This window comes from Notechis scutatus, chromosome 1 (assembly GCF_049901735.1).
Source record: "Notechis scutatus isolate UNSWTSFEM ecotype Mainland chromosome 1, rNotScu1.2, whole genome shotgun sequence".
NCBI classification, from domain to species: Eukaryota; Metazoa; Chordata; class Lepidosauria; order Squamata; family Elapidae; genus Notechis; species Notechis scutatus.
In genome coordinates, this window is record NC_142009.1 from 302,316,828 (window position 1) to 302,337,727 (window position 20,900).

Below are 20,900 nucleotides of genomic sequence, written 5' to 3' on the forward strand. Positions count from 1 at the left end.
GGAAAAAAGAAAGAAAGTCCAGTTGCCTTTTGGAAAAAACACCTTTGGGACACTCATGGCCTGGATGATTAAGAATCTCAATAGACAAATATCAAATTTATAATTTACTATGTCAAATGAAGTGAGAAAAAAATTGAAATTCAGCTACTTTTCAGATATTTGTATAAAGCACTTCCTTGCATTTTGAACACATAGTTACTATTTGTCTATTTATATATTTCACTGAATGGAGAGGGGGAAAAAAGCAACTGACCATGGCCATGAAAGACTAATAATTGCAATATATATTTTCTTGATTTCTGAATATAGAAGTCTCAGTGATATATGTTATCTTAGTTTGGTCCAGTGGTTTAGGCATCAGATTAGAAGCCAGGAAACTAATCCAGCCTTAGTCATGAAAGCCCACTGGGCAACTTTGGGCCAGTTGCGCTCTCTCAGCCCAATCCACCTCGTAGGGTTACTGTTGTGAAGAAATTAGGAGTATAGTGTGTGTTTGTCATCTTACTCAACTGTTTTTTAAATATAAACAAATCCATTGCAAATTCATTTGAGTTAATTTTGCCTTTTCTCAAGTAAAAATAGAAAAGCTCAAGTATAATAGAGAAAAAAATTAATCCAAGCATAGTGTCTTCAATTTCTAAATACAATTAGATAGTATTGATATCAAAAGATTGTCAAGTCCAGATCTAAATAGATCTTAAAATTTGTAGTTATTAAAGTAATATTTGAAGATTTGTCCTCCCAGCTTGTGAGCTGGTTTCCAAATGTTTCTTTATCAGGCTAAGTAACATCTTAAGTGGAATTTTGGGGATGTCTATATTCTTTTGAATTGAAGGAATCTGTTGGCATTTGTGTTTTTCTCCTACAGAAATACTTTCCCTCTGTGATTGAAATTTTTCCAGCATCAAAACAATCTAAGACCAAGACAGCTTAAGAGTGTGTATACACAGAGGAAGATAACTTGTAGACACTTGTATTTTGATGAATGTAAATAATATCAATTAGTTGATCTAAAAATATTAGTATTTTAACAATTTGACCATGATGATGATAATGGAAAAAAGGAACAAATGTAACTGTATATGCAGATCATTCTGAAGAACATTCCACTGCTAAATCCCGGTAAGAAATATTTATTAGATTTTTATGTTACTACAACTGCGGAGTACTCAGCAGTGTATGCATAAAACAACAATATAAAGTACATATAAAGTCTAATTTCCATGGGGAAGCTGTTCTATAATGTGGGGCTACAACAAACAAGCACTTCCTCCTGGCTTCTACCCCTCTCTCTCATATGACAATAATTAGGAATTAAAAGCATTTTTTCTTGCAATATTTACATTGGATGAATTCATTCTAGATGAAGAAATCGTCCCAATACTTTTTTTCACTTAAGTCTTAACCATCTTAGAATAATTAAGAATAATTTAATCACAGTTCTTAAGCAGTGATTAGAAGCAGAAACGGAACGTGAAATATCACTCGAGAAATTCTCCTCCATCAAGGCAGATATTATGGATATACAGCCAGTATGCTGTACTGTATCTTGCAACATATACTGCAATTCTCAAAATTTCTTTGCAGCCTTATATGGTAGATTGCAAGGATGAACTATTAGTTTCTTCCAGTTTGCTGAATGGACAAAGATACTATGAAAAAGCACTCAACAGTGCTGGAAAAAAAGCATATTCCAACAACATGTTTGGGAGACATTTGGAATGGCACATTTCATTCCCCATCTCCCGGCCAATCTTCTGCAGATCACTGTTCCAAAAATAACCCACAGAAATATCACAAAGAACGACAAGGCTTCTTCCCTGCAATTGTGTTCAAAACCTGGAAAGAGAGCATGTCTTTTTATATGTGTACTGTATATATTTACAGAAAGAGGTAGACATGGGGATTGACTGCTTTATGCAAATCGAGGGGCAAAACTGTTTTCCAACCTGGCACTAAGCTATGAATAGAGACTGTCATGAAAATCCAAGTGACATCAATGTAGACTTCCAATACTTTATACAAAGAAAATATAGAAATATGTTAATGACTTAAGAGCCCTCAACAGTTTTCCAAATTGTATCTGTTGTATATTTTCTACAATTTTGCCACTGTTCAACATGGTGCTCAAAAATGTATTATCAATTCTCCAGTTTTGTTTTGCTAAACAAAGTCTCTTAAATAATATTCGAATTATTCAGTATTTAATTAAAAATCGTTATATCATGTGAATAATACTAGAAGACTGCATTGCTGTTAAGACAACTTGCCCTGAATTATGCAACCCTGAAAAGGCTATAACAGATTCTTTGAACACGTTTCTCACATTGAAAAATGGCAGTAAGACTGTTTAAGAGATTACCTGTGTTGCATTAAGAACACTAATTTTCTTGTGATAATTTGATCAAAATGAATCTCTATATGCTTTGTCAAGTTTTTGCCCTATAGAGAGGTCTTGCATAAATGAAGCAATAATACATACATGTGCAAAACTAACTTTTAATATACCCTGTGGACATATCCTTCAGTATTAAGGGTACTGGCAACTTTACAACACAATCGTTTAAATAAAGAGTGGATTGATAGTATCTGGATACAGTCAGCTTGCTCATTTTTTTCACCTTTAATTTTCATTTCTGTCCTAAGATGCTGACATGAAATTTCATTGTAAAACAAAGAATAAGTTATAGCATTTTCAATTTTCAGTCTAACATTTATTTTATGGCTTAGACAAGCTTTTAAATTAAATTAAATTCTGCTGCTAATTAACAGCAGAAAACCAAATTCAGATTATGCTATAAAGCAATATTAGTGTTTACAGTATAGCTATTAAAACTAGGGGGTAGAGAAATTAAATACAGAAAAATGTGATGTTTGAATTCTCTTTGATATTAAAAAGCCAAAACAAGTCTTTATTTAGCCTTTTAGTAGTCTTTAGCCTTTCAGTCTCTCTGTTCAAAAATCCAAAACAGGATAAACCAGAGGAATATTTGTTAAGACTAATCTAAAACAAGAATTAAGGTATTTTCATTGCAGCAAAAGATGGCAATACAATAATGTTTCATATCCATCTTAAATAATCTTGTGCTACAAGTATAATATCAGAAGTTGTCATTATACTACACATCACCTCCACTTTCTCCTCCATTAATACAAGAGAATTTAAAAATATGCCATCCTAATTTTCTATTTAAGTGATAATCAAAATGGCTGTTTCTGGTTATGCTACAGCTGCAATTATTCATTTAGCACTCCAATAATTGAGTGCTACAGCTGATATTTTTTTAAATTTGGGTTTTATTGAATGGTGTACATTTGCCTTTATTCAGTGTACATTTACTTCTCTTTTTCTCAAAACCCATTCCAGAGAATAGAGATGTAGGAATGAACAGAAGTACTTGGTGGCACTGATTATATCCCTTTGAATTACTAATGACTTTTCCATTCTGTAAACATTTTCACTATATATTAAACACTTGCTTCAGTTTGGGAAAGATCTAATCATACAAGGAATGCATTCATATTAGTAGATGTTAACCAGTTCCATTTTTTTGCGCTCTCAATCGTTTAATAGGACTATCACATACATTCATTTCTCTGCAAATCTGTGTAGCAGGGTCCAGTTTTTATCCTGAACACAAATGCTTGTGGTAAGCACATGCTTTGCAGTATCTTGTTTTGCAATTTTGTATCTGCTTTCCTAAGCCACAGATTTAACTAAATTTCTTGGCTTTGCAATGAAAAAATAAAGCATTGCATTCAGTTATACTATATGTATATGTTCCTGGCTTAGAGCAAAGTATAATCTGGTTGTACTGGTCCATATCTCATAGTGTAATGATTAACAGATGTCACAACAATGCCAAGTCAATGTAACCTGTAGTCTAATTCTCACTATTGAGGCCCAAAGGAATTGTAGATAAGACAACACATACTGTGCACCGCATTTGCATTAATAAACTTCCCTAAGAAGGTATTCTTCCTGCATTGCTCAAAAATCAATTGAATTCAACTTTAAAAATATGCTTATCTATAACAAAATACAGAGCATTTGTGGAACTTCCTTTACAAATCAAATTGGGAATATGACAGTTTATATTACTTGAACCTCGATTTATATATTAAAAACAATGACAATCAAATTCAATTTCCTAGGATTTCCCACATGTTTAAAACACAATTTGAAGCATTAATTCAATATATATTTACATATAACATTTCCAAAGATAAAGCATTTTTTTAAAAAATTCTACAACAGACTGTTATTTACATTGTGTTAAGGGGTCTTGTTTTCAATTTGCCAGACAGAAGGCAACTAGAAATCAGAAACAACAAAACTGTTACACTGATAGGCATATTTTGTTCAATGGCAACTTGAGAGGGATACAGAGGTTAAAGAAAAGTTAGTTTAAGAATTGCAGTGGGGGAGGGGGAACAATACTTGCAACAATGTCCTGACCTAGATAGATTTAAAAAAAAACCAGATATGGGTGACATAGGTTTATAATGAGTTTACTAGATGTCCATATATCTATTTCAAAGCTATCTAGATTTAGATGGTTGAGGATTGCTTTAATAAAATCTCTGTAGTCCCACATGTTATACTGAGGCATTCTTATTTCTCGGAAACTACACTGAGAGTAGCATCAAAGAACAAGCAGGGGAAGAAACTGGAAAAAGAGGAAAAAAGAAAGAGGGATAAATGTAGAATTTTCCTATGTTCCGGCCCAGACATTGCAGGAAGAGAATTTGAAAAATGGCAGCTAATCACTCTGAATGAAAGGATCTCTTTAAAGTCGGTGTCGAATGTCCTTCTTCTCAATCCACTACAAAAGATTAACTTAACATGGCAAATAAGGTAGGTCCTGATGTAGCTTTCCGGAACTCTAGCAAAGCTATTTACGTCCACCTCAGAGAGGAGTTAACAATATACCGCCTCGAACTTGAAACAAAACGGCGGTAATTGTTGCGTTATCAACCCCAATTCACTGCACCCAAATGGGCGAGATCGATAGGAAAGACTAGTATAACTGGCAGATGTTATTGGAAAAAAGTCATAAATCCCCACCCCAAATTTCCTTCAAGAATGCTCAAAGCCAACTTATTATAACACAAAGACATATGTACCTGGATTAACCGATTTTGTGATTTATTTATTTTTTAAGAGAAGGTGGTCGTGGGAAGAAGAGAAGGAAAAACCACGGAAGCTCTTTCCAAACCGCGCCACCTTCGGGGGAAAAAGAGAGGACGGCGGGTAACTTAAGGAGAGGCCTCGAGTGCACCCGCTCGGGTGGAAGACAAAGGCTGCTGCTTCTACACGGTTTTTTCGACCCGGCGTTTCCAAGTGGCGCCCAGCTGCTCCGATGAGAGGAAAGAAAGGCGAGTCCAGCCAAGCATCAAATGCTGGGCCCTCAAGCCAGGGAGTAAAACCTGGAAAGAGCCAACTCGACCCAAGGAAGCGAAACCAGAGGCGGGGAGCGACAGAAAAGGGCCAACGGCGCCTCCTACCTGCCAGGTGGGACAGTCCGGAGTTTACCCGGTTTACAGGCGTCGCCTCATTGTGCCGCCATTGGTAACTGCCGCCGCCATTTCACCTAGGTCGCCTCCTCCTCCTCCTCCTCTCAACTGTCAGGTTCCTCCATTTACCTGGGGCCGGCTGCGACAAGCTTCCTCCCCGCCCCTGCCTACGCAAAAAGAGGGGGGTCCACCCCCGCGCTTTCCTCGAGAAGGCCCAATGCCACGCCGTCGGCGCAGAACAGCGGTCTGAAAAGTCAACGCCTCTCGCTCCTCAGGCAGCGTGTCCGGGCTCGCGACACCCACGCGACGAACTCACCTAACATCACGTCGCGTCGCTCGCTCGCTCTCTTCCCTCTCTCTCTTTTTCTTTCTCACCGCGTGCCCTTTTCTTCTCCCGTCCGCCTCCTCGCCGTTTACTCAATAAAATAAAAGAACGAGCGCGATTGGCGAGGCAAGCCGGGTTAGAGGTCAAAGGTGGAGAGATTAGCCAATCGGAATGTCGGAGACGGCCAAGAGGTTGGAAAGCGGCTGGGAGGAGGAGGAGGAGTTTGCAGGAGAAATTCACGTGCGCCGATGGCCGGATCTTAAGTCCCTAAGAAAGTGCTTTCTTGCTTTTTTTCCTTATTGAAGAAGCCAAAAGAGTTTGTATTCTCAGGCTCTGCTTGCGCCAACGGTGTAGAATTGGGTCTTCTAGAGGAAAGTAGCGCTCTTCGAATGTATGAAATTGCAGTCTTCCTACATGTAACTCGTGATCCCAAGAGAGTTTCAAAAAAGCTCATGCATTATTCTAGAGGCAAAATTTAGGTACCCCTATTTGTTGGAAATTAACAAAATTAACTTTATGTCCCTTTCAGGGTAAGCAACATTATGCAGAATATGAAAAAACTATAAGCCAGAGGAATAGATATGAAAGATACCTGAATTTAAAGTGTCTATGGAGATTCTCAGTCATCCAGGTTGTCGCAAAGATGCTTTTTCAACAGGCAACGTTAAATTGCTTTTGAGAGCTTACTCCACTGACTGATGTATGTATAAAATTAAGTTCCCTTTTTTTCTTAAGGAAAATAACATCTAATATTTTTCTGTGTCCAAAACTAGAAAAGGAAACCCAGAATGCAGGAGAAGATACACTTTCATTACTTCATATGTAGATTGATATGACTCAAAAGGCACAGTTTTGGAATCCATCAGAGGGATTTAAAAGTTTTTGGATCCAGCAGATTCCCAACACCCCATTGTACAGGTCTTACATTAATACTATCAATCTCAAAACTGCCACCAGTAGCTTTATATCAACATAGTTCTCTCTGTTTACAACAGAATGACAGGCAGAGAAACCATATCTCTTCAGAATTCATTTCTCTTTGATCCACTCAATAGATTTTCAGTAGTTACAATTGAAATATAAATTATGATTCTATGTATTCATACAGACATCAAGAATAGCATCTAAGCATAAACCAATCCAGCTGAATTTGTCTTGCTTCTATTAAAGCAATGTCAGTCTACATGCTCAATGAGCTTACAGTGGTTGAAGTAAAGGTTTTGTTTTATTAGACTCAGGACTAAATCAAGATGGACAATGTAGTGTGATTTGTTTTTCATTTAGGTAAGAGACTGGTGGTTCAAAAAGTTATTCTGTATGTACCTGCCTATCAGAAAGATAACAGTAAATGGTCAAGGGGAAAATAAGATGTAGAATGTTAAATACTATAAAGTTGCTATATGAGGCATTAGTAGAGAGGAGGAGATACATTTTTGGCAAGAATGGAGGCATTTGAGGTAGGGAGAGAAGGCATCTGAACCATACATAATTGAAGTAGCTGGACTGATTTTTTTTGTGGCAGATACAGAAAAAAAAATCTAAAACTTTACAAGCAGGCCTTGACTTACAAAAGTTCATTTAGTGACCATTTGAAGTTACAAGGCACTTTAAAAAGTGGTTTATGACCCTTTTTCAAACTTAACAACTATTGCAACATTCCCATGGTCACGTGATCAAAATTCAGGTGCTTGGCAAATGACTGTGATGGTTGCAATGTCCCAGGGTCACCTTTTGCAACCTGACAAAATCAATGGAGAAGCCAGATTCACTTAAGCATATTATTAACAACTGCAGTGATTCACGTAACAATTGTGGTAAGAAAGGTCATAAAATGGGGCAAAACTCAAGTGTTTCACTTAGCAACATAAATTTTGGGCTTAATTGTGGTCATAAATTGAGGACTACCTGTATTAAATAGCAGGCTAAAAATTAATGTAGTAGCTGATGTGAGCCAGATTTGCCCTGCAGGTCGTTGTAGACCTCTTCAGGTTAGAACTGAAATATAAAGTCAGAGCTCATAATCTCTACAGGATTCCATTTTTCTGCTATGAGAAGGAAAAAAATTAGGAGCAATTTACATTAATTAGTCATTGAAGGATGGAAACATGTGGCAACTTAAAAAGTTATGTTGCTTTGGTTGTAAATACTTTAACATTTGAAATAAAGAGTCCATAGCAAACATGGAACAAAAGATATAGCTACTAAATTATTTACTAAATATTAATATTAAATATTAATTACTAAATTGTTTTTGAGAGCAAGTGGCTTTCAGAAATAATTTAATAGTTAAGGTGGTGGCCAAGAAATCAGGAGATTGAGTTCCAGTCCAACTTTAGGCATGAAAGCTGGCTGGATGATCTTGGACCAGGCACTCTCTCTTTGCCCACAACAACCCTGTGAGGTAGGCTGAGAGAGAGTGACTGGCACAAGGACAATCACTCTCTCAATTGTTGAATAGGAGAAAGGAATATAAGGTATGTTTACCACCTTAAGTTATTCATAAAAATAATAAAGGGAAAATAAACAAACAAATAGACTTTCAATATCTGTTATAGTTGAAGGTGGAAATGTCAGAGAATGAACCCAGATATTTGTCTCTTCTTGGTGGCCCACATACTCTTTCTAATGGCTTAAAGGCCATTTGATTGCAAAATATTAGCATTTCTGAATAAAAGCTAAAGACTGCATTTAAATTGGCTAAAGCGCTTTTGTGCTGGATGCTTATTAATAATATGCAATCAGAAATGAAGATCTTTGTGTTATGGAATTGACTTCTAAGTAACTATGAATAGTATTGCAGGTATATCCTCTGAAATTAATTATGAAATGTCACTTGTTTATTTGTATGTCAAATTTAGGAACCGTCTGCTTCCTTCACAGAGGAATTCTGGGTGGTGTACAAGTAAAATATAAAAATATAAAAACTGTATATAAATATTCTATTTGGAGGCAACGTTAGTTGAAATTCAAAGTTTAAAAGGTGGGAGGAAGGCCTTCAAGGTTCTAATGAGCCGCATAGCTTGGTGATCCTCTGTGAGCCCCAAGCAAGATGGCAGAGTAAGTTCTTCAGACATTTCCAAAAGTCCAGGAATGTGAGGGCCTCACCCTCCCTTTTGGGGAAGAATGTTCACACTAGTTTTCTGTACGCATGTTTCAGAAAGTTTTACCAAAATGGTAACAATGCATTTGAGTATAAATGCTAGAATAGAAGAATACATTAGCTAGATGAGCCAGCTAGCTAGTTTGATTGATTGACTGATTGATTTAAGGAATGTAATTATTGGGCAGAGGCTTTCATTATATATTCCTGGTTTCAAATTCATGTCTTTATCACTGTTCCTAGTCTGTTTCATGTGATTTTTCTCTTCCTTAATATAAGCTAAACAGTTATATTCAGAAGTAAATAAGCAAATAGAAACAATTTAGCACAGAAAATCCATCTCTTTTATTTGAAGACTTGGAACATAAAAATGTTTTAAGCTGTTCAGTATTGCATCCTCTTTTTAAAAGTATGACTGCAGATAAATTGTTTTGCAAACAGATCCCATTTGCAGTTCCGATTGTGCATCTAATGTTTATTTACTCTTAAATTTTAAACAGTAATTGCAAACATTCACATGTTGAAACAGAAAATAATATGAAAGGGTAGAATGTGTTTGCACTTCTATTTTTAAAAAAAATAAAATTTATTTTATATTAAAGTAAAAAAAGAATTTTTTTAAAAATAGATTGTTAGAAACTGAGGGTTCCTTGGTGGTCTCTGAGCTTGCTTGTTTTCTTGCAGACATTTCATTACCCAAACTAGGTAACATCATCAGTGCTAGCATCAGTTGCTGTCAGTTTGCCGTAAGTTTGCCATAAGTGGGTGGAAACGAGCATCTTATAGAGTGAATGTTGCTGAAGCCCCTGCCAGCTGCTGCCCCACCTTGGCCGTTTTAGGCCTCCGTGCATCCCATTTTGCCCTGTTCTAGGTGGTGAATGGTATGAACAGCAGCGGCGATAGGCTGCAGTGATTGCCACAGCCTGGAACAGTTGATCTGCAGTATTCTGGAGTCCGATCTAACCGCCAATCAACTGCTCATGCTAAATCAGGCTGTGCTGAAGCTGACCAGGCTATTTGCTGTTTGCTGCAAGGAGACAAATTGCTGGAAGGAAGAGGCAGATTTTTTTCCTGTGTTTTCCTCCCCAAAAGCTAGGCATGTCTTATGGTCTGGAGCGTCTTATAGTGCAAAAAATACATGTATATTCTGATAACTTGCCCTGTCAGTTTTGGTGGGGATGGTCTTAGAGAGTCTTAGGTTGGGCTATTTTTTGTTGGCTTCTTTGGCAGTTTCTTAACTGGGGTATTGTTTACTTGATTATTGGTCTGATATTAATACTGGAGTTAATCTATGCTGATCTGGGTGCTGATTGCTAATGGAGAGGTGCTTGGGTCTTTTTGTTCCCTTTTTTGGCTAGTTGACTGTTTTGCATAGTCTGTAATGTTTATGTGTGTGTTGGTGGCTAATTTGTTAGAGAAATTCTTCTAGAAATTCCCTGGAATTTTTGGACTGGGCTTGGTTCAGGATGGTCACATTTTCCCAATTGAAACCATGGTTAAGTCTGTCTATATGTTGTGAAATTAATGAGTTTTTATCATGTCTTCTGACTGCTAGTTGGTGTTCATGGATGCGTTCTGCCAGTCTTCTGCCTGTTTGTCCTACATAGTGGGTGTTGCAGTTACTATATTGTATATGATTGTAGATGATTCCTGTTTTTATTACTGGAGTTGCTGGGTCTTTTGATTTGCTTAGGACAGGGGTGTCAAACTCAGTTTCATTGAGGGGTTCATCAGGGTTGTGTTTGACCCTGGGGGCCAGGTGGGTGTGGCCAGGGTAGGCATGACCAGCTTGACATCACTTGTATCGGGGGCACCTGTGGTGGCCCAGGCGGGGCTGGAGGGGATCCATTGTCTCTAGCAGAGGAAGGCAAGACCAGTGAAAGCTCTGTTTTTGAGCTCCATATTTGACTACGATGGCCTTTTGCAGCCGTCCACCAGAAAAAGCTCCTGAACTCTGTTTTTCTGGCAGAGCCACAGCAGGTCGGTCCTTCACTATTTCCAGGGTGGCCCTCTGAGCCAGATCTAAGCACCCCACAGACCAGATTCAGCCCCCGGGCCTTGAGTTTGACACCCCTGGCTTAGGATGTTTTGAAGGGCTTTAGTTGGCCTGTGTGTTACACTGATGCCATGTGGTTGTAGTAGTCTATTGGTGGTTTCTGAGATATTCTTGATGCATGGTAGCATAACTCTCTTTAGGATTTGTGTTGGTTGTGCTGTATGCATTTGAGTGGTCAGGGACCAGGGTGGGATGCTACTGGTTTGGCCTGGTTCTATAGAACTGGTAGCTCTGAAGAGCGGCAGACACGGAACCGCTTCGGTGCAACGACCTTTTGGTTGTCTGTTTGGCCTACCCACCTGCCCAGGCTCTTGGCTGTCCTTTTATTTCCTGTTTTTCAACCTCAGCTGCTTTGCATGGCACAGCTTAGGTTGAAAAAGCAGGAAAGAAGAGGATTTTCAAATGCTGCACACCTGCACGCAGCACTTGTCAGCTGTCCGGGCGGCACAGCTGATGTTTTTTGCATTTGTTTTACGTGCACGCGCAGCAAAACACACTCTGACCGAACCGGTAGTAACACTAATTGAATCCCACCCGTCACGGACCTTTTGATAAGTTTGCGTGGATATCCATTTTGTTGGAATATGTTGCATAGATGCTCTACTTTGTTGTTTTTTGCTGTGCTGTTGCTGCAGTGCATTTGGGCTGATCTGAATAAAGTTCTTATGCAGTTTCTCTTATTCAGACAAGCCCCAAACACTGCAGCAACAAAAATCCGTGCTACTTTATGTAAAAATGTAAGCACAGTTATTATTTCATTTCAAATTTTTATAATTGGTCCATAGGCTTTTTTTTTTTTGGGGGGGGGGGGGGATGAAAAGCAAATTTAAAAAGCTTTCTATAATGTTTTTTTTTTTAATATTTGAAGCATTTCTCCATCACTAAATCTGCCAACCCCACCAGTATCACCTTTGCTTATTATGCCTATTGTGCAACTTGATTTCAGATTCTCCTGCCAAAGTCAGTGGCCATAATTGAAATGTTAAGAAATCAGAGAGCATAGTAACAGTGAGTCCACTGATAATAAATCTTCACATGAAGTTAAGGATCCACAGATTCTGCCTTCAATATTTGAGTGATGTTGGTGGAAGTTTCCACAAACACTGGAATTAGAAGATCAGGAAACATAATCGAAATTCTAGAAGATGAATTCCAGATTTGGAAGCACAGGCCTCAATCCAATGAGTAAATCTAATCAAGATGACCAAGCGCGTTGGCAAGATGGAAGAGTGTATCTCTTGCTAAGATACCACTCCTGGAGAATTTTTATTGGATCTGGATAATACCATTGAATGACATGGTGACTATTACCTCAGTATGACATATTAAGGATTTTTTAAATCAACCAATGAATTAATTGTACAAACAAGTGAATAAAAGTGTGCTGATTTCATTCTGGATAACTTTTTTGTTATTTTTTTTTAAACGTGAATTTTAGGAGAATTAATGGAGCATGAGCCCTCAGGAACATGCCTCCTATATATTGAATTTTATATTCCCAGGACCTTTCCTTTCTCCTTCCCTCAATTTTTTTTTCTCTTCTGACTTTGAACTATGCTACTTGCCAAGGGCCTGAATTGTGATCCCATGATTGTAGGGATGCTTTGAGGCAACAACTTTGAGGACCAGTCATAAGTCGTCTTTTTCAGCACTGTTGTAATTTCAAATAGACACTGAATAAGTGGTCAGTAAATAAGGATTACCCATATGTTATTTCCGGAACTAAGATTATCTTCTTTTGTGCAAACACCAGCATCAAATACACTGATAGAATATAAAAGTTATACTTTAAGTTATACTTTCTCTGTCCACACATTTTTTTTCTATAATATAAAATGTGATTTTCAGTGGTTTTTCAAATTACAATACAGGAAACACATTTGTGTAATGTAGCTTATGTAATGAGTATTAAGTGACATATACAGTATGATAAACAATCTGTAATCTACTATCTATCCAATCCAGTGTTTCTCAATCTTGGCAACTTTAAGATGTAGACTTCAACTTTCAGAATTCCCCAGCCAGTTTCAGCAGAGATAATGTATATCTTGAAAATAGCATAGATTGCTTCCCAACTTTTTCTAATAAGAGAGTCATGGGCTTTTCCCGATGAAAGAAAGTGCTATCTGCCTCCTTGAGGTGGCAAAAAGTATACTGGCATCCCTATCCATATTCTGCCAAATAAAGGAGCTGGTAAATGGCATTGTTCTTATTGGATATAGTCTCAAGATTAAATATTAAAAGATTGTTACGTCAACAACCACCAGCAAATTCCTTTGCTCCAATATTGGTGAGATCTCTCTTTCTCCTGAGCAAGGATTAGAATCTGGGTCCCTTGAGTCCTAGTCCATTATCTCAGCCACTACCCTATCTGTGTTCTGTGTGTATGTATTAGATTTCGTGGCTGTGCAAATAAGCTAGAAATAAAGGAGTAAGTTTTGAAGAAAGACCAAAACACTCTAAAAATACAGATTTCCCTACAAGATTGTTCATTTTATTTTGCATCCTTCAAAGCAAGGCATAAATGTACAAAAATCCTGAATTCATTAACCGACTGTCTTCACTCTGTGTAGATCTCTCTATACAAATATATATTATGTCCACAAAAAGTCATATAACGCAACAGTAAAACAAGAATACCCATAGAACCAGCTCTGAGCCCAATAAGAAAAGATTACAAGATCTGAGCTTAATGATTTAGAAAAAGGTGAGGAAGGAGATGTCAATGTTAAGTTATGCAACATGAATAAAATGGAATATTTTTTCTTTCATTATACTAAAACTATAGTTTCCAATGCAGTTGAATGACGGATAATCAGGACAGAATGGACAAAAATATTTCCTTCAGGAGGTCTATGAAATTTCCTGCCACAGTATGTAGTAATGCCCCCAACTTGGGCAGTTTTAAAAGAGGATTAGATCATTCACAAAGAATGATGTTACCAGTGACTACTAATCAAAATGGCTACAAATTATCACAAGGAATATGTATGTGAGTATCCACTGCTAGGATAATATAAGCAAGGAGGTGCTTTTGCTTTATTTTTCTGCTAATGGGCTTCTGGTTGGTCTTTGCAGGAACAAAATGAACCCAAATGGGCTTTAATCCCTTCCTTCTTAATCCTGCCTTTGGCAGGCATTACTACATCCTGAAGAAAGGATTATGGGCACATAAACATAAACCTCAAGCGGCTATCTTTTATTACTCTGATGCATTCACAGAGATCAAAGTGGGCTGCTAACAAGCTGTGGAAGGAGTAAAAAGCAATAAACTATTGCCCAGAGGAAAATAATGAAGTAAAACAGCTCAGGCTGGTCTGTCCGTGAAGAGCTCCTACATAAAAGTTCCTTCTGTAGAATGTCTTCCTTTTCAAGGTCTTTTCTCTTCCTGGAAAGAATGGAGAAAGTTAAATTACAAATGCCCATGAGCCAGGTGATCAGTGATGGATCTTTTCCAAATAGCCAGATATGGGAATAGTTATGAGAGGACTGTTAAAGGTAAGGCCTTTGAATCCCCACCTTCCATCAAAGTATCTGCCAGGCACCTCAACTATTATCCATTAAATTCTGAGGAAAGAACTCCAAATTTGTATCCCAAATTTGGTTCTTTGATTGTTAACTCTGGTGGTCTAATTTATTCCTGTATGCCACTTGATTTGTTTTTGTAATACTACAGTGGTTTTCAACTTTTTCACCACAATGGAGCCCTTTAAATACTCTGGCCACAGACCATGGCCATAGAACCTCCACAACTGAACTCAAGATTTAAATCATAACATTTCTTCAAGCCTGCACAACCCCATGATGATATCGTAGTCCCGCAGGGGTCTCCGGACCACAGGTTGAGAACCATTGTAATACTATATGCAAATACACTATAAAGTAGTTGAGAGAGGCTAGAATAATTATACAAAATCCAAGGCACTACTTATTTCTACGCTCTATTTCTTCCTCTCTTTACCTATGCACCCACTGCTCTGTTGCATTTTAAATTGTTAAGGCTTTTGAAACAAGACCTTCAAGGGTACTCTATAATAGATATCATCAATGTGAATAAATAACAGTTGTCACAAATTAGTATTGTCCCAGGATAAAGTTGCAGGATCCAACCTGGATCAGTCACTGGGTCCAGAGATTTTGTTTTCCGAGCTTTCAGACTCGTGCTGGAACCCATCTTCAGGGAACTTGTCTTCAGCAGTGTGCTGTTCTCTGGTATTTATAGTGCCTGCTGTAAGTGGCTTTTTAGATATTGATTGGAGTGTATTGGTGGTAGTTTTTAAGTCATTAGCTGTAGTTGCTTGTGCTGCCCAGCCCTCACCTTCTAAGAAGTTGATAGACTGGTGATGAATCAGCACTCCTATTGACCGATGAGGGTCCTGTTTCCCAGGCTTCAATCACTTCCCTAGCTGTTTTTGTGCCTGCTCATCCAACAATCTTAGTAGCTGCAAAATTAAACGTGTGTCCTTGTTCATTGCGGTGTGAGGCTACCAACAAGCTTTGACTGCTCACTTGTATTCTTACTCCAGAACTAGTCTGAAAGCTTGGAAGACAAAACCTCTGGTCCTGGTGACTGATCCAGACTGGATTCTACAAAATACAGTTGTGTTTTCTGGATAGAGAATTAATGAAGCAGGCTGATGAGTGGACAGGGGAAAGAGGAAAGGAAGGAAAGACCACAAACCACCCTTTCACTTGGATGAGTTCAGACTGAGACTTTCAAGAAACTACAGAGGGAGAGGGAAATTGGTAAAGATTGTTATGGCTTGTAAGGGATCTGAAGAATCTGCCTTCAACAATGATGAGAATTCTACACATCACAAATAACCAAAGAGGGGCTGCAGATATACTTCATAAACACCTGTAGGCAATTCGAAACTGTTAACTGCATTTAGATGTCTGAAATAGTAAATATCACTTTGACACAATTACTTTATATTTTAAGATCTATACCCAATGGTCAGATTATGGAAGCAAGCATTTAAAAAAACCTTAGGAATTACAGTTTATTTCACAAACTATGGTTAAGCAAGCCATGGCTTAGCATAATTGTTGAACACGTGCAGAGACACAGACTATAGATCACCCTTATAATCTTTGGATGCCCTTCAGAGAGATGTGCTTGTCAACTCCAGGAATTCTGCAGTCAGCATGGCTGTTTTGTAAATTCAGGGAGCTGAAGTCCATACATTTGTGGGCACCAAGTCTGGGAAAAGATGCTGCCACACATTTCTGAAACCAACCAACTGCCAACAGAGTGGAAAAATAGAAAGCTCTGCTGAGCCTACTCTGAGCCAGCAGTAGCAAACCAGGAAAAACAAAAATAATCACAAGGTTATATTTTGCTGCATCGCTTACTGTATTTCCCTCAGTACTAAGTTTCTCGGTGTGCCAAAATGGGAAGCAGATTAGTGATTAATATTTGGTTAATATTTAACCACAATTGCAATAGATTCTTTACCCACAATCTGAATCTGATTTCAGCCTAGCTGACATATATTATAAACTGTTAAAAATCTGGTTCTGCCATCCATCAGCCTCATTTCCCGCCATTCTCATCCTTCAAATCTTTCAACTTTATTATTTGAAGACCATCACAATTATGTATTTCTATTGATAGGTTCATATTTAGCAAAAAAGCAAGGATATTTTGACTGTCATATTGCTAGGTATCCAAGTTTATTATATTTTATATGTTAAAATACATATAAAACAGGTAGTCTTTGATTAATGACCACAACTGGGACTGGAATTTTGGCTGCAAATGCGGTTATTAAGTGAGCCATCACATGACCAGGCCCGATTTTATGACCATTTTTTGTTAAATTGAATTGCATGGTTGATAAATGAATCATTAAGCAAATATAGCTTCCCCAATTGACTTTGCTTGTTAGAAGCCCGCTGGAAAGGTTGCAAATTGTGATCATGTGCTGCAAGTTGTTGCAGTTGTCAAGTTCCCAAATTGTGATCACATGACTGTGAGGTCATGGGGTGGTGTGATGGTCAAAACTTTCAGAACAGATCATAAGTCACTTTTTCCATGGCCATCGTTCATTTAACTATTATTAAATGAACAGTCATAAATTGAGGACTACCTATAGTTATATTACATAATATATTATAATTTTGGTTAGGAGTTCTAGGGAAGAATACCAATATGATAAAGGTACTTTTCAGTCAACCAAATGTTATCTTTGTTCTCGAGGCTCGATGTACGAAAATTAAACAATATACCTACCTGATAGCAGGAGTTGGATATTCACTTGGGCTTGGGCTCTTTTGTACACCAGGGCTGCCACTTTCCTAAAAATATATAATCCAGAAGTGTAGCCATATTATAACTACATAGGCTAAACTTTAAGGTAGGTGATAACAGCACAACTAAACTTGGGTTTTTTGTGTGCATTGAATTATGTCATTTATCTTGTCTAAATGAATCTGAGAATGACATGGGTATTTGCTAATATAAGTACATTTATAACTTTAATATCAATCTGTTTATACCAGACTGGGCCTTAAGAAGCCAACTGTCTTGGAAGTCAGCTCTTAATATAGATAGTTCTTGTTCAGTAATCACAATCGGGACTGGCAACTTAATTGTTAAGTGAAATGACCACTAAATCAAACCACAACTGTGCTTATAATCTTGCTTCAGCATACTTGCAAATGTAAATGTGAGAATTGGTCACAAGGTTATTTTTTCATCACTGCTGTAAGTCGTTAAACAAGGCAGTTGTTAAACAAGCATTCCCTGTACAATAGGGTTTTATTTTATAACAGTGAAATTTATATACCAATAGTGTTGGAAATGTGATTTTTCTTGGTATCTATTGAATTGGCTTTTCTGAACATAGTATACTTCAGATTTGTTGAACAGAATCTCTCATCACCTTCAGACCAGAGGCTGTTGATATGGTGGGCAGATATGACGGAAATTGTAGTTCAACTCTTTGAGGGACATAATATTGAACAGGTAAACTATACAATAATCTCATTCATGATGCTGATAATTTAAAATGATATGCAATTTGGACAATATGAATGTTAAATGAACATGAGATTTGATTAATTAAATATAGATAATATTATTAACGTTACCTAATTGTGTTTCCTATCTGGTGTGTTGGAATAAGCCAGGGGTTTCAAATCAAGTTTGGTTGATGTTGACAGACAGGACTGATTCTCCACTGGAGGTACTTAAAACTATGCTATTTCAATTTCATTTAGATAAACATTAGTAGTAGTACAGAAGTAAACGTTCACTTGCTTACCTTAATTATTGAATCAGTAGTATTTATTTGGTAGACAATATTGGGATCACTGTGGCTGATCCTGAAATGCATAAATGAATCCATATGTAAGTCAACCATGATTTGAAAAAAAAAACATCCTAACATTGTTGCAGCATTCCCAAGCCTGAAAAGATTTAGGTATAGAAATAAGACTTCCATTGCCAATCTTTAATGTTTAATATTTTAATGTTCTTTTTTAATTTGTTGCTTTTGTGATATTGTCACTTGATAGTGAAATGGGTGACATGTAAATTTAATTAATTATCCCAAATCAGGTAAACACAATGACCAAAATATTGGTGAACGAATTATAATCTAACTCATCTAGAAGGTGTGCTGGAGAAGGCTGGTCTAAAAGAAAAATATCTCCAGTGATACAGCACATTTCTCATGTTTCATCTATTCAGATCCTGAAATTATCCTGATAAATGTATGTCTAGGGCAATCCATGTTCTCACACTGCAACATTTCCACTTAGCCACAATTTATTAATAGTTTCAGTCTACCTGAATAAAGGATGTTCTAGAATACTCTTGCTGCTCTTGGCAAGAAAGTAAGCCAACTCCCAAACTTGCACATGCTTCAAAAGTGCAGTAGATACTTTCCACTGTATTCTCCTATTTGTCTCAACATGGTAGCATAAATAATTCTTAAGAAGAAACATATTCTTAAGGAAAGCCATGGCATGAGGTATGTTTAACATAACCCCATTGATTTGCACAACAAAATAGGAAACAGAGAAGATGAAGCGGTAGCAGAAACTATTGAAAGCCAGGGACTTTCAATGCAATTGGGAGAATTAATCAATGATAAGGGATTAGCCAGAATATTAAATTTAGCTAGTTTGGTTCAGTGCACTGAATGATGGGCTAAGGAGAACGGTATCAAACACATGAGTCCACCAAGTGCCTAGGGAAGGAAATGACTTCCTTCTTCTTTCTTTTTGACTTCCTCAGCTCATCTTTACAGTTTTTTTTTTAAAGATGTATCTCTAAAGGCTACTGAAATCGATTTCCCAAACTGTAAACTGAGATGTATTCACTTTAAAGATCTAGTCTGATCTGCCTCCTGGTCATGGATGGTATTCTAACAGAGCTTTGATAAAACCTTGATAAATGAGTAATTCTCATAACAAAATCCTGCATGAAGCTTAGCAGATCACAAGGGATTCCTGGTCTGCTGCATATGTTGCATTATTGATCTTCTAGTTAGAGAACAATCCCAGGCAGCTATAATGAAGCAGCAGTGAAAATACATCCAGCAGGCATTGTTTTGGATAGCTGATTCTATGGATGAATAAATCCATTTTTAAAGGAAAGTGACCTACCTATTCTTCTAGGTGACCAGTTGCCATAAAACATAAGCAATTAAAAATAAATTCTACAATAACAAAAACAACCACAACTAAATGATTCAGTAAAAAACAGATGCAATGGATGGTCAAAAAAATATCTTCCCAAGGTATATTGAGAGGAGGAGAAAGTAATATTCACATAGCAATAGCACTTAGACTTATCTACTGCTTTACGGTGCTTTATATCCTCCTCTTTAAGCAGTTTACAGAGTCAGCATATTGCCCCCAACAATCTGGCTCCTCATTTTACCGACCTTGGAAGGATGGAAGGCTGAGTCAACCTTGAGCTGTTCAGAATCAAACTCCTGGAGTGAGCAGTGAGTTAGCCTGCAGTACTGCATTCTAACCACTGAGCTACCATGGATCGTATATATTCAGATGTTGATGAAGAAAAAGTATTTTGCTTTATTTTTCATTTTTTTTTCTTCTGTTCATTGTGTTCATTGTGTCTGATTCTCAGAGACTGCCTAGATAGATCCTGCAGATTTCTTGACAAGGTTTTTCAGAAGTGATTTGCCGTTGCCTCCTTTCTAGGGCTGAGATAAAGCCTAAGGCCAACTAACTGGCTTTTTGCCTAAGGCAGGACTAGAACTTACAGTCCCCAGGTTACTAGCCAATACTTTAACCACTGCACCCAACTATTTCTCTTTTATTACATAATAAACAAAACTTTTAAAATATCAAATTCAGTTTTCAATTTTGTAATGAAAAGTTATAGTTTATGCCCTATTAATTTCCCTGGAATGCCATGCACTCAATGGTATCGCCCTTGATATGCTTAAATGTTGGCCAGATCATGTTCTTCCAAAATCCATCTGGATGTATAAATATTTCCTCTTTCCTACTCATTTCCCATGCTATAGCTTTTAGGACTGTTGCCAAGAAGACCAGTGAAATGTGAGATATGGCTTGTAACTATGCTTTATCTAGAAACTGGGCAAGGAAAGTGGCAAGACAAGTTCTGTAGGTGGGGCCAGAAAGCACCTTGACAGAGCCAGATGGTCTATGGATTCTTCTTCCAGCTTATCTATTAACCGGGTAAACCCAGGTTTTGAGCTCTGGGGACTTTCTCCTTGGAAGATTGCCTTGTTCTTCCTTTTTTCTTTCTTTTTACTTCTTTCTTCTGGCAGTTTTCTTTCTTCAGCTGTAGTATCAGATTGATTTTCCATAATCTATAAAAAAAAGAGTGTAAAATGTTCAGATTGAAAACATATTTAGTATATTTAATTTTTAATGTTTCATTGATAATGTGTCATAGT

At 37.3% G+C, this 20,900-nt stretch overlaps 2 protein-coding genes and 1 long non-coding RNA gene across 6 annotated transcripts in view; 1 reads left to right on the forward strand and 2 right to left on the reverse strand.

Moving 5' to 3' along the window:
- Window positions 1-5,960, reverse strand: part of DICER1 (dicer 1, ribonuclease III) — a 74,128-nt gene extending 68,168 nt beyond the window's left edge. The window contains exon 1 of one of the 3 annotated variants that reach the window (XM_087952114.1): window positions 5,834-5,960. The gene's annotated coding sequence lies outside the window, so the exon portion shown is untranslated. Of the gene's footprint in view, window positions 1-5,127; window positions 5,435-5,508 lie in introns of those variants that run through there. The other 2 variants (XM_087952112.1, XM_087952113.1) reach the window with 2 other exon arrangements.
- Window positions 1-12,373, forward strand: part of LOC148133459 (uncharacterized) — a 291,809-nt gene extending 279,436 nt beyond the window's left edge. Inside the window, exon 8 of the long non-coding RNA XR_015746831.1 lies at window positions 11,945-12,373. This is a non-coding gene — a long non-coding RNA (uncharacterized LOC148133459). The remainder of the gene's footprint in view (window positions 1-11,944) is intronic.
- Window positions 12,374-13,464: 1,091 nt separating this feature from the next.
- The window catches only part of CLMN (calmin), an 87,833-nt gene continuing 80,397 nt past the window's right edge, over window positions 13,465-20,900 (reverse strand). For both annotated transcript variants that reach the window (XM_087952117.1, XM_087952118.1), the window contains exons 10-13: window positions 20,626-20,813; window positions 18,267-18,327; window positions 17,234-17,298; window positions 13,465-14,386 (exon numbers count right to left, since the gene is read on the reverse strand). In XM_087952117.1, coding sequence (XP_087808243.1) covers window positions 14,224-14,386; window positions 17,234-17,298; window positions 18,267-18,327; window positions 20,626-20,813 — 477 coding nt within the window. In that variant the 3' untranslated portion in view covers window positions 13,465-14,223. The remainder of the gene's footprint in view (window positions 14,387-17,233; window positions 17,299-18,266; window positions 18,328-20,625; window positions 20,814-20,900) is intronic.